The 18,115-nt window shown below is 36.4% G+C and overlaps 1 protein-coding gene across 1 annotated transcript; it reads right to left on the bottom strand.

The window, feature by feature from the left end:
* Positions 1–12,644: 12,644 nt before the first annotated feature.
* On the bottom strand, positions 12,645–13,445 carry LOC112644538 (oligosaccharyltransferase complex subunit OSTC-like). The gene has a single exon (XM_035710148.2). It carries the CDS (start codon positions 13,434–13,436, stop codon positions 12,987–12,989), a length of 450 nt encoding a protein of 149 aa, XP_035566041.1. The 5' UTR covers positions 13,437–13,445; the 3' UTR covers positions 12,645–12,986.
* Positions 13,446–18,115: the final 4,670 nt, after the last annotated feature.

Here is an 18,115-nt window from a genome sequence, read left to right as displayed (position 1 = left end):
TTGATATTATGCTATATATACTCTTGACAGATGATGGATGACATTTTTTGTATGATCTCATAATCAAAGTTGTAGATGTGGATAAAAGAATCAAATGCAATAACACATCTTTCCTTTCAATGGGACTTTTTCCTATGAAAGAGAGATTTTATTAATTCAATCAGGTATGAACACTAAATAACCTTAAATTTGAAAAAAAAATCCCATTTTAAAGGTAGCACTAAAAAAATAAAAAATATATGACATTTTCTTCCAATCAATTTGAAACTTCTATTAATTACTATTACGTATTCATTTATTTACCCGATAAAAGATAATACTCAAGTAGTTGTTTTGTCTATTTTACAATAAATTTTATTTTTTGTAGAATTTCTCACAAATCTCAAAATCTCACTTTTATGCAAGTGTTCTACTGAACAATAATTCTTCTTTTTCTTTCTTAGAGATTCAAAGCATACTAACATATTATAACAAAAATTTCTTCAGTAAAGAAACTTGTCTGGTCTTGTTTAACTCAACATTTCCTAAATTCATCTGACTGCAGAATTATCTACTCAGGTAGCAATTTGTTAAGCCCTCGCATGACTTGTATACCATGGGACATAGTTTGGGAAACACTGCTCAGTTTACAAGCCCATTTGTGAAAGAGTCACGCTTCAATTCAGACACATCTGAGCTGCAAGGATATTTGGCACCAAAAGCCTTTATAGGATGTGTCTTCACAATAAGAAAGTAATAAGTGCCTGCTGTAATGAATAAAACTATTCTACTGATCTGACTTCCTATTTTTTCTTTTATCTAAAAGAAGGGAAATATTTTATAGCAAGATCCCACGATTTTGCAATAAGATAATAAAAAATATTAACATTAAAATCTATGGTTATCATTTCCCTAATATGAAGGAAGTATTTTATTCTTTCCCAGGCATAAAATTTGTACTGCCTATTTTGAAATACCTTGAGGCACGGCAGTATATTTATAGAATGACAGGATGGAAAGGAATGGCTAAAATCTCATGTTACATTTGGCTATAACATCCAGGGATTGTGTCCAACTGATTATCCATCCAGGTTCAATTACATGGGGCAAGCCTTAGCCTTCAAGGGCTATAGCCGTGAGTTTTTGGACAACAATCAGCACCCCGGGACTGAAAATAAAGTGGTATTGTGTGTTAAGAGGTGAAGAGAACACTGTGGAGAATGGATTCATTTATTAATTTAGTCATCAAATATTCACAAGTCCTTGATCTCATGCATCTCAGCATCTCCCTCATAAGTAAATAGGTAACCACAGGGCTAAGTGATACAGTCGTACTTCACGGGACCAGAAGAACACCATGTAACGTGGATGCTAGTGGAGAGGTAGAGACTACTGTTTCAGGTGAGAGATGAGCCAACAGGGACTCTTCTGTTCCTCATTCACTGCCTCCTCTTTTCCCTGCTCCAATCTCAGGAGGGCTCCCCTCAGTAGGTAGTTTCCTGGCCTCCCCACCCTCCAAGTCAGCTGATATCCTAGAGGTTATGGACCCTGGTTGACACTGAAGCGAGGGAAGCAAGGAGGCAAGTTACTTTTGTGACACCAGTTCCTACTGGATAAACTCTGCCAGGATTCCAGCTTCCTGTAGTCGATTCCAATAATCCCATCTCCTCCCTGTGTCTGTCAAATTTGGGGATGGTTTTCTGCTTTCCCTACTCTCAGTTGACCCACACAGTCCTGGTTAGATTCCTAAACTTGTCCTTCATATGCAAAGTCAATTTCCTGTGCTAATTTCCTGTGTTTTAAATACTCAGAGGGGTTTGTATCTGTTTTTCTCTTTGGATTCTAACTGATATAGAAAGCTTCCTAAGGCAGGTAAAGTCTGAACTGAGTATTTTAAGGTTAGTAGGCATTATCTAAGCAAATAAGAGAAGCAGAACATTCGTTCAAACGTAATAACAAGAGTTTAAATGGAAGCATGTCAACTCTGCTTCTTAAAACTAAATAGTGCTCAGTATATTGCAGCGGCCTTATCGTTTTCTCTAAATTCTACTCTGTGGAGAGCCCAAGTAGCCTATTCCAAAGGCAATTTTCATTTAAAAAATTAACAGTAGAAACTTATTTTTAATTTCTTGTTATTCTTTTCAACAAGATGAAAATGCAACTTTTTTTTTTTTTTTGTATTGAGATTGAACCAAATTCACTTTTATCCTACCTATACATTTCTGTAGGTATAGGAAGGGAGAAAGAAGGAACTGGCTGGTGTGTTTTGCTGCTAGTTAATCTCATCAAAGATAACCTCAATTAATTAAAGCCGTTCTACAGATGTTCAACTTTAAAGGGGAAGGGGCTTTTTCAATGACTTCATCCCTTTCCTCTCAAAACATTCTGGAAACTCTTATGAAATTTTGTCTACTTCTAAAAAAAATTTGTCTACTTCTTAACCACTTGTGTTCAACTTACCAACACATAGGACGGGGAGACATCTGTAGAATCAGAAAAGTTGTTCTGTTAAGCATGCCTCCTAAGACAATGGAAAACTTTATCTACGTAATAATAGAACCATCCAAGTGTTTTAAGTGGAATAAATTAATTTCCAGAAACAAAAAAGATATTCTGACATTTTAAATGAGATTTTAAATCACAGCCTTTTTCTTAAACAGAGAACATGTATATCCAATTTACTTTGCACCCAGTTATGGCTTGTTAGGAATAAATCACTCTTGGGAATATCCTGTGAAGGTCAGTGTTACTCTGTCAGTGAAACCACCCTTTCCACTGGAGCTCACAGGCAGAAATGTTATTATGAGAAGATCATAAATTCTGAAGCTGAAAGAAATTTCATTTGGAATCATGGCTCCTTTACTTACTTGATGTGTGAGCTTAGACAAGTTTCTCAGACTGTAGAAATATTTTTCTTTATTTGTGAAATGGGAATAGTAATGCCTAGCTTTTGGTGTTTTGTGAGAATTATATAATGAAATATGGCCTATAGTCGGTAACTAATAAATGCTAGCATCTTTAATTCTCCAATCACATCTGCAAGTAATATTTCTCAACATACTATAAATATTAGCCAGGCCAACTACGGTTCCTGGGTAGAATAGAAATTAATGAGGAATGAAAAACAGTAGTGACTTGTGTACAACTATGTTGGTTGAGGGAGTCATCTGTTCATTGATCAATTTATTGATCGATTCATTTACGTGTTCATTACTATGTATTGATTATCTACTACATGTCTATGTCTACTATTATGCTTGGTCCTGGGTTTGAAGAATAATCTAGACAAAGACCTCAAAGAATGCATGATTCTGAGGAAGAAGATAAAGAAGCCACCCAGGGGGATGTGCTATGTATGATAGGGAAATACACTATCATAAAAAAAAATATATCAAAGAGGTGGCTGAGTTTTGAGAGTGCAAAGAAGGCTTTCTGGAGATGTTATCCAGGTGGGATTAACCACATAAAGGCTAGAGGATTTCATGCAGAGGAATCAGAATATGGAAAAGCCCAAAGGCGTGACAATGAGGCGCCATACTTAATTTTCACGTGAAGCTGAGTAAACACTTGTAGTTGTCTTGATACTTCTAGGAATAACTTTTTCTAACTCTTTCCAAACATGCTATTTTGAATGACTTTTCCTGGGCGTATCCTAGTTGCCATATATTCCTCTGAAATGAGAAGATAAAAATTATATCCAATAACTTGAAGAGATGACTAGTACTAATTACAATCCCATGCTTTAATAGCCACTACAGTGATGATTTGCTTCATTAAAAAAATACTGTTGGAAGATATTCAGCTTATATTCAATTATAACCTCTTTTGTTCTGTTGTTTGTGCCTACATTTTGCAAACTGGTAGACGAGAAGATTGATTTGATTCAAAGCTGTGTTTTTTGGCCTGCACAACTTAAACAAATGGAAATAACATTTTAAAACCTAGAATATTCATGTAAAATGGTTTTATAATTTCTCATGAGAAGTCAAAAGTTCTGGCAATAGTGGATCCATATTCTTGCACGGCCAGACTGGTAGGCACTGATAAAGCCTGACCTACTCAGGGTGGGCATGGACTACTTTGCCACAATCACTGGAAGTTAGAGGGTATTAACCCTGGACCTTATGCCCTGTGGACTTTGCTCACTTGTAAAATTATCTTCCTCGCTGCCCAAAATATTTTATTTTCTAACCCTGACCTGAATTTTTCTAGTTTTATCTGGATTTTTCATCCTTTTTCATTTTTCAATTTACTATCTTGCATTTATCTCTGAAGATTTTATCCTGTTTTTGTCAGGCTCTTTCCAGTAAAATGAAATTATATTTGCTTTTTTTTAAAAAAAAAATTTTATTTTAGAGAGAGAAAGATAGAGCAGAGAGAGAATCCTCCAGCAGACTTCTACTGAGCATGGAGCCCAATGCCAGGCTTGATCTCACCACCCATGAGATCATGACCAGAGCTGAAACCAGGAGTTGATGCTTAACCACTTGGGACACCCAGCTGCCCCTGCATTTGCTTTTAATACTTAAAGATTAACTCAACCAATAGAGTGAATAATAAATAGCTTTTATGCTTTAAACGTATTTATCTTAATGGATATTTGATTTATATTAAAATGTAAAATGGAGCTGGGGTTAACATATTAGGTAGTGTATGGGCACAAATGGACTTTTTACACAGTGCAATCCTTTACAGACGTATCATGTTGCATGAATCCTAATTTCTTCCAAGATATATTACTGTTTGCCACACACAATAAAAGCCAAGAGTTTGGTTTGGATAAGCAATATCAACCTAAAAATATCTTTATGTTTTAAGTTTTAGAAATAGTCTTAGTTTAGATTCAACTGGTTGATGAAATACTTTACTGCATGATTCTTCCAACTGTATATATATTTTTTCCAACTATATATTTAAACACCAATTCTGATATTCCTGATAACATGGGAATTTTAAGATTTATGAAGCAAATTCAATCCAACTGAAACATGAAATGAAAAAATTTTTAAAAATACAAAAGAGGTGGGTGAAAGGATGGGTTAAATAGGTGATGGGAATTAAGGGGTGCACTTGTGATGAGCAACAGGTGCTGTATGGAAGTGTTGAATCAGTCTGCTGTACACCTAAAACTAATATCATAATTTATGTTTAATTGGAGTTTAAATAAAAAGTTTAAAAAAATATTTTAAAATAAGAGGAGGGATCCCTGGGTGGCTCAGCGGTTTAGCACCTGACCTGCCTTTGGCCTAGGGTGTGATCCTGGAGTCCCGGGATCGAGTCCCACGTCGGGCTCCCTGCATGGAGCCTGCTTCTCCCTCTGCCTATGTCTCTGACCCTCTCTCTCTCTCTCTCCCTGTGTCTTTCATGAATAAATAAAATAAAAATCTTAAAAAAAAATAAAATAAGAGTAAAATGTACAAGGAAAAAAAACCACAGACCTAATTTTCTAATTTAATATCTTAGCATAGCTATATATATGAATATATGTATTATATAAGTATTATATATATGATACATATATAATATATATGTTAGCAAGTTTTATACATGTATTATATATAACTATATATTTAACTATACATATCTATTACAAAGGGCTGTGTGATTGCATTGTCTTATTTGATCTTAACAATCATGGTTGGGTGGATATTATGATCTTTCTTTAATAGGTAAGAAAACTAATGCTCACTTATGATAAGCAATCTGCTAAAATTCAAGTAGATCTGGAACTGAAATCACCAAGTTTCTGAATTTGAGTTAACTCATTTATATAATTAATATTTATTGAGTATATGCTTTATGCTGTCTTTCTGCTAAGTTCTAGGGCAATAGGAATAGATAAAACAGTTGCCACACTCAAGGAGTTCATGATGCACAAATAAGGATAATACAGCATGGGTGGTAAAATAATACAGATATTTAAAGCACATAATAAAATACTCATGAGAACACCTTGGGTTGCCTTGGAGTGGAAAATCTGGTCAGGAAGCATGTCTTCAAGAGCGTAGCACCTAGAGGAAGACTTAAGGATGAAAAGTCAGAGTCAGATGAGGTTCAAAGGCCAAGGAGAAATTCTTTGGATGAAATGGGAATGAGAAATGGTACACCGAAGGCAGATTGGCCAAATGAGTGAGGATGGAGTTGGAGGAGAAGCAGGAAATTACAAGAAATTGATATTCCTAGGACAGAAAACTGAAGGTAAAGAGGGTCAAGACATGAAGGTGGCAGGGGGGATGGAGATAGAAGCAGCACTGGGCACCACTCTAAGACTCTAGACTTGATCCTGCAGCTCAGGGTTTAAAACAAATTAAAAGCATGTATTAAAAGTTGTATACAAAAGGGGCTTCTGGGTGGCCCATTCAGTTGAGCATCTGACTATGGCTCAAGTCATGATCTCACAGTCCTGGGATGGGGCCCCGCTACCAGTTGCACACTCAGCGGGGAGTTGGCTTCTCCCTCTGCCCCTCTCTCCTGCTCATGGGTGTTCTCTCTCTCTCTCTCAAATAAATAAATAAAATGTTTTTTTTTTAATAGGACACAAGATATCAGACTGCATCACATTTATCATTATTTTTTTAAACTTTTTTTTTCAGTTACATCTTTGTATTGTACTGGAACCTGATGTCATCTGTATTTTTAAAGTATAGTTCTTAATGTGAATAAAAAATGTGTAACAAGAAAAGTTAGAAAGTGTGATTGTATTCCCGTGTATAGCCTTAGCAGAAAAATATATGTATATTTAACATAAGGTATATACACTAATCATTATAGTCAAACCCTGAAAACTACCCAAATGTCCATGGATAAAGTGGAAACAAACTTTAATACACTATCCAGACAATTTTATGTAACGATGAGAATGAATGCTCTATAAACACACATGTTATTAAAAATTCTCACATTTTGGGGTGCTTGGGTGGCTCGGTCAGTTAAGTATCTGACTTTTGATTTCAGCACAGGTTATGATCTCAGGGTTGTGAGACTGATCCCCGTGGGGAGCTCTGGGCTGACCCTGGAGTCTACTTGAGATTCTCTCTCTCTGTCTCCCTTGGCTCCTCCCTCCCTCTCTGAAATAAAGAAATAAGCCTTTAAAAAGATAATTCTCACATTTATTTTTTATTCATATATAGTTCAAAATGTGACTAAACTAATTTATATAGTTGGAAGTAGGGATGCTGATTCCAATGGGTGCAGACTGGGAGCAGGGTGGTTCATGGAGTAGAATTTTGGGGCAGGGAAGGCGCACGAGAAGGGCTCTGGGATGCTAGGTAGGTTTTATTCACTTAATTTTTGTTCTGGGTGCTGGTTACCTGAGTGCATTCCTTTTTCTCTGGGGAATTTCCATTGTGTGAGTCTCAAGGGGAAGTAAGTCTTCCAAAGGGACTCAGCCTTTTCTCTCTGCAAAGGAGTATGACCAATTCAGACGCACCTGCTTAGGACTTTGAATCTGGTTTGCCAAGATGGAAGAACACTGAGAGAGCCTTCACCACAGTGGTCCAGTAGCCCAACACTTGTGGCAGCTATTGTCGCTGGGGTGTCACAAGCAAGAGGTTCAAACAGGCTTCCTGTGCTGCCGTTGGCCATGTTCTCTACCGCCTACCTTCTTTCTCTTTTTTCTGGTCTCCTAGACCTGCCTCAGCCTCCTTCCTAGCAATTTCATGAGCTATTGAATGCAACTCCATGACTTAACTTTCTGCTGAGTTAACTGGTTTAAAAAAAAAAAAAGAATACAAGTGCTCCATAAGGTAAAGCGGAAGGATGAAATCATCCAGGCAGTTTGTGTAGCGTGACTAAAGTAGTGGCCTTTAGCAGGTGGCCTGGCAAAAGTTAACACCAAACCAGAGGGCAAAGGAGAATGAATTTGGGAAAGGGGCAGAGAATGAATCTTTACAGAGCTGGGAGAATGAGGAATGTGCGGCATCTGGGAAGTGACAGGAGTAGAAACTTTTCAGAAAATAATCAATAGTGCCAAATGAGGAGGAGGGCTTCAATAAAATATGGTTGGAAAAACATCCCCTGGGTTTGGCAATTAGAAGGCAGTATATGACTTTATAGGAATTGTTTTAGGAGGTCACAGAGGGTGGTAAATTTGACTGAGAAGGGAGTTAATAGAGGGGGTAAATATACGCAGCCCAACCACTGTCTCCCTGTTGCTCTATTATAGTAGAAAAATGGAGGGCTTGAAATTTCAGTGCATCCCACACATTTTGACAAGTTGTGTTTTTATTCTCATTTGCTTAAAAATATTTTTGACGTTTTAATCATTTATTTGTATATTTTTAATACAAGTTGTGTCTATGTAAGATGTACAACATGAGTTTTTGCTACACATTCATTTGGCGAAATGATTACTACAGGCAAAACAAGTAACATATCTCCTCATTTGGGAACCTCTTTTGTGTGTCTAAGCACACCTGAAATCTACTCTCTTCACATATTTCCAGTGTTTGAAATATTTACAAATTTCTCTTGATATTACATATTTGATGCGTGTGTTATTTGGACATGGGTAGCTTAATCCTCATGAATTTTGGGCTTTTCTAGTTATCTTTCTGTTACCAATTTCTAATTTAATTCCATTTTGATCTGAAAGCAGACATTGTATGATTTCCATCACTTTAAATGTGTCACGATCTGTCTTATGGCCCAGATTGTGGTATATCTCCATGAATGTTCCATGTGAGCTTGAGAAGGATGTGTATTTCTGTTTTGGATGAAGTAGTCTATAGGTGTCAGTTGTGTTCAGCTTGAGTTCAGCTGTGTCCTTCCTGATTTTCCGCCTGTTAGATCCGTCCATTTCTGAGAGGAATGTAGAAGTCTAACTGGGACAGTGGTCCACGTATGTCTCCTTGCAGTTCTATCAGTTTTTGCCTTACGTAGTTGGATGCTCTATTATTAGGCACATACATATTAAGAATTATTAGGTCGTCTTTGTTACTATGCGATGTCCTTCTTTATCCTTAATACATTTCCTTACTTTGAAACCTGCTCTGTCTCAAATTAATACAGCTATTCCTGCTTTCTTTTGATTAATATTAGCATGGTATAGTTTTCTCTCTCTACAGACTCTTAATCTAAATGTGTTTTTATATTTAAGGTGAGTTTCGTGGGTCGCCTGGGGGCTCAGTCAATTAAGTGTCTGCTTTGGGCTCAGGTCATGATCCCGGGGTCCTGGGATGGAGCCCTACATTGGACTCCTTGCTTAATGGGGAGTCTGCATCTGCCTCTGCCCCTCCCCTCCACTCGTGCTTTCTCTCTGGGTTCTTCTCTTTCAGATAAAAAGTCAATAAAATCTTTTTTAAAAAAAAGTCAGTTTCTTTAGACCATGTCTAGATAGGTTGTGTTTTTTGGTCTCCTCTAACAACCTCTGTCTTTTAATGGGTATTTTTAAATCATGATGTTCAGACTGTTGATAGGGTTGGACTATCACCTATCATATTTGTTACTGTTTTTTGTTTGTTGTTCTTGTTCTTTGTTTCTTTTCTTTTCTTTTTTTTCTTTTCTTTCTTTTTTTTCTTCTCTTCTCTTCTCTTTCTTTCTTTTTTTGACTTGCATCCATTTTCTGCCTTTTGTGGTGTCTGAGCGGAAGGCAGGAGTTTACCAACTGAGCCAACCAGGTGCCTTCCATTTTCTTTTCTTTCTTAGCATATCAGTTATACTTTTTATTTTTATTTATTTTTTTTAAGATTTTATTTTTTTAATTTTTATTTATTTATGATAGTCACAGAGAGAGAGAGAGAGAGGCAGAGACACAGGCAGAGGGAGAAGCAGACTCCATGCACCGGGAGCCTGACGTGGGATTCGATCCAGGGTCTCCAGGATCGTGCCCTGGGCCAAAGGCAGGCGCCAAACCGCTGCGCCACCCAGGGATCCCAAGTTATACTTTTTTAAAAACTTGTTTTAGTGGTTGCCTTAGATTTTGCCATATACATTTATAGCTAAGCCACATCCTCTTTCAAGGAACTCTATACTTCTTCATGGGTAGCGTGATTACTTTCTAAGAACAAATAATCCTAATTCCTTCCTCGTTCCTCTTTTTTTTTTTTTTTTATAAATTTTTATTTATTTATGATAGTCACACACACAGAGAGAGAGAGAGAGAAAGAGAGAGGCAGAGACACAGGCAGAGGGAGAAGCAGGCTCCATGCACAGGGAGCCCGACGTGGGATTCGATCCCGGGTTTTCAGGATCGCACCCTGGGCCAAAGGCAGGCGCCAAACCGCTGCGCCACCCAGGGATCCCCCTTCCTCGTTCCTCTTATCCTTGCTGTCACTCATTTCACATATCTCATTAAGTATGTAGAAGCATACACACACATACATAGACACATGAAATATGTATATATACACAAGCACACATAATCATACACACTGTTGGTATTATTATTTTGAACAAATTGTTATCAATTGGATCAATTAAGAATAAGAAAAATGAAGTTTTTATTTCACTTTCATTTATTCCTTCTTTGATGCTTTTCCTTATATTATGTGGATCTGAGTTTCTGATCTACATATATTTTTGTCCTTAAAGAACTTCTTTTAGATATTTCTTATCAAACAGGTCTATTCCTTCAATTTGTTCAATTCCTGTTTGTCTAGAAAGTTGTTATCTCTCTTTTATTTTTCAAGGATAGCTTTACAGAATATAGCATTCTAGGTAGATAGATTCCTCTCTCAACACTTTAAATATTTCATTCCTCTCTCTTCTTGCTTATGTGGTCTGAGGAGAAGTTGGATGTAATTTTTATCCTTGTTCCTCTACAAATAAGATATTTTTCCCCCTCTGGCTTCTTTCAGGATTTTTTCTTTATCATTGATTTTCTCTAGTTTGAAAATGATATGCTTAAGTATACTTTTTTGGCATTTAGCCTGGTTGGTGTTCTCTAAGCTTCCTTATCCATGGTTTGGTATCTGACATTAATTTGGGGAGATTTCTCTCCTTCTTATATTCCTGTTATAGATCTGTTATATTTTTTGTAAGGGCCCCATAGTCCTTGGATATCCCCCCCCTTTTTTTCAGTCATTGTTTTTATTCTTTTTGGTATTTTCAGTTCATTCAGCTTTTCCTTTGTTAGAATGGAATGGCTACTCGCTAGCTCCTCACATGCAGACTGGAACAATCTCAGTACAATAGTTTTTACGCAGGTTTTTGAGCCTTAAATACATTTCAAATGTTCCTCTTGAGTTAAAAGACTAGAAAGGCTAAGCTAGTCCATTCCAGAGAGATCCAGGGAGACTGACTATGGTGTCGGAAAAGTTAAGGGAAGAAGAAGATCTTAGTTGGTCAGGCTTCCATAACAAAATACCATAGACTGGATGACTTCATCAACAGAAATGTAACTTCTCACAGTTCTGGAGGCTGGAAAACCAAAACCTGGTGAAAGCTCTCTTCTGGCTTGCAGATGGCTGCCTTCCCCCTATGGACTCCCATAACTTTTCCTTGGTGTATGTGCATGGAGATCGCCCTCTCCCTTTTCTTACATATCCACCAATTCTATAATATTAGAGCCCCACCCTTGCAAAATCATTTAACCTTTACCTCCTAAAGGCCTTATCTTCAAATGCAATCACACTGGTGTTTAGAACTTCAACATATGATTTTTGTGGGAACATAATTCAATACATAACAGAGAGGGATACCCTTAGCACCCAAGCCCTATGGTCCAGGCCCAGATGGGAATGAAATTTCCAAGCAAAGTAACCCTTCCTGGTCTCTCCTATAATGTATGATAATATACTTCTTTTTCTTTGTTTTCTTTTCTTTTTTTTTAGAAAAGACTGGCATGCTGCTCTGAGCTCCAGGACAAGGGAATGCAGGGCTCAGTAGCTCAGGGGTGCTTATACCCATGACCTTCACTTTTCACCCTGTGCTTCTGTTGAGGGTGTGGCTCCAAGGCAACCTGTTCCTCTATCTAACATAGTGAAAAGTGAGTAACTCTCAAATCTTTCTCTCTTTTCTCTCTCTCTTTCTCTCTCTCTCACACACACACATTCACATGCATTCACATGCACACATTCACATGCACATGCACATTCACACACATTCACATGCATGTGGGTAGTAGGGTTAGGCTCAAGAGGGACAAAAAGGTATTTTTCTATGTCCTATAATCTGCAAAGCTGTCTGCACAATGAGGTAGTTCTTTATATTATCTTCTTTCTTTCCCACTCACTGTCATCTCTCATGACAATACTGTGCATGATTTCTTGTTTGGATTTCATCTCTTAGAGTAATAAAATACTATTTTTGAAAATTAAATATTTGGATAGAGAAATCATAAGTTCTTTCATGTGTATCAAGATAACATTAGAAAAGAAATAGTAATTTCTGCTCTTATATGTCCTGATCTGTACATGGAAGTTTCACAGGCAAGCTTATAAATTGGCAATTCCACATATCTCTGGGGAAAAATTGATATTATTAAAATAATCCTGAAAGTTCCTAAATTTGCTCTTTTTTTTTAATTAGAAAAAATATTTATTTCTGCTCCTTTCATACATCTTATTGTGCAGAAACAGTCTCACACATATCTGAATAATGTACTGTCACACTGTTTAAAGGCAAAGCACCATAGGTAAAGCTGATCAGAGTTCTCAGCTTATGGGATCTCGCTTCCTGATTTTACATTAATTTTTGAAAGTCAGAAATGTCATCTCCACAAAATGTTAAGGGGGCTATAAGAAATAATCACTTTATTCAATATTATAGTTGTGGAAATGGGAGTATATTTTCTTTAAGAAATGAAAAACTAAGAAGAAAATGCCACTAAACATCATTGGTGTGTCAGTACAGGCCAGCAGGAGAAATACTGTGAGAAATTTGTCTCTTTGATACCAAGAAGACATTCTAGTTCAAGCTTTAATATGATTCCTATTTCTCACAAGATGCTTCTTTTCTGCTGCTTCACTCTTTTTCCATATTTCACATCAGAGGATTGGTACAGCCTTTAAAACTTCATTAACAGGAGCAAATCCAATATCCACGGATTTCTTGTCAAAAGGCATTTTTTAACCCATCAGGTAGCCCGGCAGTTTCATTCTCATGAATACTCTAGCCATGAAAAAACTCAATAGGACACAGACGAATCCAATGAATAGAAGAAGAAATCTATTGAGTTTTGGAATGTTTGGTGCATTCGATTGGTCCAGGATTATGAAACCTAGACCTCCCATTGTAAACAGGAAGCTGGATGCAAGTCCTTCCATAATATATTGTCCATTTACTCTGTAGGCCAAGAAAGCTACTGGTCTCTGATGTCCATGTTCATCAGTCATAGAACCAACACTTGGAGGTTCAACAATAACATCATAAATTATTCCTCCGGTGATGAGGAAGTAAGACACCACCACCAGAGCGTACACCGTCGTGGCCGACGGCATGTGCACCCAGGGCGGCTTCTTCAGCTTCAGGTTGGGGCATTCGAGCACTAAGAACGGGACGCGGTACAAGGTCTCCATGTTGGTGGCGGCAGCCCTAAATTTGCTCTTATTCATTAATTAAAATATAAATTGTTTTTAATAGAATATCATTGCTAAGTGTTATTTATTGTACTTTGGAAATTAAAAATTTATGTATAATATTTGTAGTAACTCAAGCAGAATGTTTAAAAAGTATATCTCAGAATTCCTTGTACTATAAAAGTTTCCACCAGATGCTTTACCTATCTATTGACATATGTGAATATATGTGTATATATACATTCTACATTCATATACTCTCACTAATAATATTACTGGGAAAAATAAAATAGTAAAAATGAATGGAATAAACTATATCAAGTCTGCCCATTCATCTTGGTTAAAAGCTGTTTATCTGTAGGATGATAGTCAATCTGTTTTCTTATATCACCTCAGTGCTAACCCTCCACTCTGGAAAGTTTCACTCTTTTCCCTCTCTCTGTACATGCAAGGACATAAGAAATCTTAGAGGTAGAAGAGATCATAAAAATGATTTAGTCTAGACCCAGCCTGTAAAGACGATAAAAACGGGGTGGGGGGCAAGCAAGGAGGGACTACTTGTTTGAAGACTCATGTTTGTTGAGGGGAGTCCAGGGGAAATCTCAGCTGTTGGTGATCACATGCAGGGTTCTTCTCATTGAACTCACTCTGAGTCTCTCACTCCCCCTATGGCTTTGCTAACTCTGTTCTTATTCCCAGAACTTCTCATCCTCCTTCTATTTTGCCTATGTAAAATTGAACCCTCTTGTCAAGCCTTCTAATTACTCATTGTGTCTGCCTTACCCAATGGCTTAATATACCTATTGCCTAATCACAGTCTCTTGATTATATTTGTGCTATTTTAAATTACTTTCAAGTTTTTGGCTATGTGAGCTTACTTTTTTAAAAGAGAGAATGACGATAATACATTACTTATTTTCAATTTACTATATGTTAGGCACAACACTAATAGTTTCACATGCATATATTTCTCTTCATCATTTCAGCTGAGAAGTAATTATTATCTTAATTTTATAGTTGAGGGAGCTGAAGCATTGCGGGGGGGGGGGGCGTAAAATAACTCCTTCGACTTCACGTGGCAACATGCAAGCTTTGCACAGAAGCTGTATCAGGAACTACCATATTTCACTGAATTTTAACATGAATATTTTCCTTTAATTTTTTTTTTCATCTCTGAATTTGGGATGCATGCTATAATCAGCAGCACTTTTTAATTGTGCCATAGTTTAATTGGCAACATTTTTTTCTTCTTTAGTGGTACATATAGCTATGCATCTTATGATAGATGATATCTTAGATTTCAGAAAATATAGTATCTCCTCAGCTCAAAGGCTATTCACATGCAGATACTTGTAGTCCAGAATTGAATTAACACCTCAGGAGATGGTGTGAATTAATCGTAAGCAAAGAGAGTCAAATGAAAAAAGGTTAAGAAGATAATATAATATCAGTTTATGGTTTGGAAACCCTTTCTTTACTTATACACCTTGCATTACTATCCTGTGCTTTTATTTTGGGAGATAGAGATAAGATAGAAGGAAAGATAGACTCAAGCAATGAAACTCTCTTCCAATTGTCATGCATTGGAAATCCTATATTAATAACTAATTATTATATAGAACAACTAATTATTATATAGAACTATTCATGTTAAAAGTAAATGAGGAGTTTAAAAGTACATCATATGGAATGTATGTGACAAAAGATAGATATTGAAATAATATACTCTTAATTTGAAAACTTAAAATTTCTCTTTTCAAATAAGAGACGGCAACCATTGAAAGTCAGCCACTCATGGCAATCAAGCATCTTTGCTTTATTATGATTTATTACTTCTCCAAATAGAATTACATTGCAAACTATCAGCATTTGTGCTGTTTCTAGAGCAGTGAGCTTAATTGTGGTTGCCAAGAACTGTCTGTTCTTTCAGAATTGTTCAAATTTGTAGTATAAGGGTTGTACCTTCTCTTTGCCATGAACTTCCATCTCATGTTTTTTTGTAATTTATTAAACCCTGAACATTAATTAAATAAAAATTGATTAATTGCAGTCTATTAAAGAAGCGATGCCAATTAAATGACTTTCTCAGCTTTGTAAATATTGATTTGTTCATATTTTTCAATTTTAATGCTTTTATATAATTTTAATGCTCCTTTGAAACACACAGTATTGTAATTTTCTTTTTAATCTGAAATAAATTACTATTGTAGCTATTTCCAGGAAGGCATTATTCAGAGAGAAAAAGGAATGGCATGCCAAAAAAGTTTTGATAAATAAGAACTCAACTTTTAATCTGGTGCATGACCAGACCTTTTAAAACAAATCATCGAATTTTGAGAGAAGTAAAAAGAAAGAACTGATAAGAAGGAAAGAGAAATAATGATTTATATAATTTGATGTCACCCTGACTGTATTTTTTTAAATGTGGTTTAAGTCAACTATGGTTAACGCTAATATGAACAGTGTGTATGACTAATTAGTTTTTGTTTAATAGGGACTGAAAGTGAAATGTTTTTACAATTTTGGAGAGAGTGATTCTGGAGAGATATCTCTAAGGAAAAAGGGAAGAAGAAAAGAAAGAGAAATAAAGATATAAGATATCCTTTAATTGAGTTTACAGCATCTCTAGAAGTTAGATTATAAAATATCCTACTTTAGATATCTATAAACCGAGACTCTAAAATGTTAACTAACTCCTCTGAGTTCACAGAGATAGAGAGGAGCATGCTGAGATCAAGTGTGTATAATTGCAGAGCCAGACTCTCAATCAGTGTCTGGACTGGTGGAGGGGAATACTTGCTCAAACTACCTGAACTTCCATGCCTCATTAGAGGGCTAAAATTAAAAGAATAACCAATTGTTAATGAGAATGCAGAGAAAATGGAACACTCATATCTTGTTGAAGAAATGTAAAATAGTGCTATCACTTTGGAAGTCATTTTGGGAACCATTTTGCAGTTTCGTAAAAAGCTATATATATGAAACCCTTCTGTAGGCCCTGGCCATCCCACTTCTTTTTATAGTATTAGCATATATTCGAAGACTTTAGACAAATGTTCATAGCAGCTTTATCTGTAAGAATTCCAAGCAGGGAACAACTCAAATGTCCATCAATTGATGAATGGATAAATTACAGCACATCCATATAATAGAGTACCACTCAACAGTAAACAAATATGAACCATTTATATATGCAACAATATGGATAGGTCTCAAAGTAATTATGCTAAGTGATATTATTATACTAGAAAACACAACTAATCAGCAGTGACAGAAGTCAAATAAGTTAGTTTCTGAAGGTGGGAGTTGAGGAAGGTATGGATTATAGAGGCACAAAAAGGAACTTTCAGGGATAATGGAAAAGGTCATTATTTTCATCATGGTTTGGTTTCAAAAGTTTACACATATGTTAAAGCTCATCAAATACATGCACTTCACTGTAGTCACTTATAATTCAATAATGCTATGAAATATAAACATGAGAATTAAAACTGCACAGATATTTCCAGTCTTTGAGTAACAATGACAAGATATTACTATTATATTTCAGAAATACATTTCCATAGGAATTATGTTACAATGATGGCCCTAAATAGCTCTAGTTCAGTTAGCAATTTCTTTTTTTTAATAATAAATTTATTTTTTATTGGTGTTCAATTTGTCAACATACAGAATAACACCCAGTGCTCATCCCGTCAAGTGTCCCCCTCAGTGCCCGTCACCCAGTCACCCCCACCCCCCGCCCTCCTCCCCTTCCACCATCCCTAGTTCGTTTCCCAGAGTTAGGAGTCTTCATGTCTGTCTCCCTTTCTGATATTCCCTACCCATTTCTTCTCCCTTCCCTTCTATTCCCTTTCACTACTATTTATATTCCCCAAATGAATGAGAACATATAATGTTTGTCCTTCTCCGATTGACTTATTTCACTCAGCATAATACCCCCCAGTTCCATCCACGTTGAAGCAAATGGTGGGTATTTGTCATTTCTAATGGCTGAGTAATATTCCATTGTATACATAGACCACATCTTCTTTATCCTTCATCTTTCGATGGACACCGAGGATCCTTCCACAGTTTGGCTATTGTAGGCATTGCTGCTAGAAACACCGGGGTGCCGGTATCCTGGCATTTCATTGCATCTGTATCTTTAGGGTAAAGTCCAGGGCCAGATGGCTTCCCTGGGGAATTCTATCAAATGTTTAAAGAAGAAACCATACCTATTCTACTAAAGCTGTTTGGAAAGATAGAAAGAGATGGAGTACTTCCAAATTCATTCTATGAGGCCAGCATCACCTTAATTCCAAAACCAGACAAAGACCCCACCAAAAAGGAGAATTATAGACCAATATCCCTGATGAACATGGATGCAAAAATTCTCAACAAGATACTAGCCAATAGGATCCAACAGTACATTAAGAAAATTATTAACCATGACCAAGTAGGATTTATTCCCGGGACACAAGGCTGGTTCAACACTCGTAAAACAATCAATGTGATTCATCATATCAAGACAAAAACAAAGAACCATATGATCCTCTCAATAGATGCAGAGAAAGCATTTGACAAAATACAGCATCCATTCCTGATCAAAACTCTTCAGAGTGTAGGGATAGAGGGAACACTCCTCAACATCTTAAAAGCCATCTATGAAAAGCCCACAGCAAATATAATTCTCAATG

This window comes from Canis lupus, chromosome 1 (genome assembly GCF_003254725.2).
Source record: "Canis lupus dingo isolate Sandy chromosome 1, ASM325472v2, whole genome shotgun sequence".
In the NCBI taxonomy this organism is placed as follows: Eukaryota; Metazoa; Chordata; class Mammalia; order Carnivora; family Canidae; genus Canis; species Canis lupus.
The sequence above is the reverse complement of the archived record's forward strand: the minus strand, read 5'-3'. Positions and strand labels throughout refer to the sequence as shown.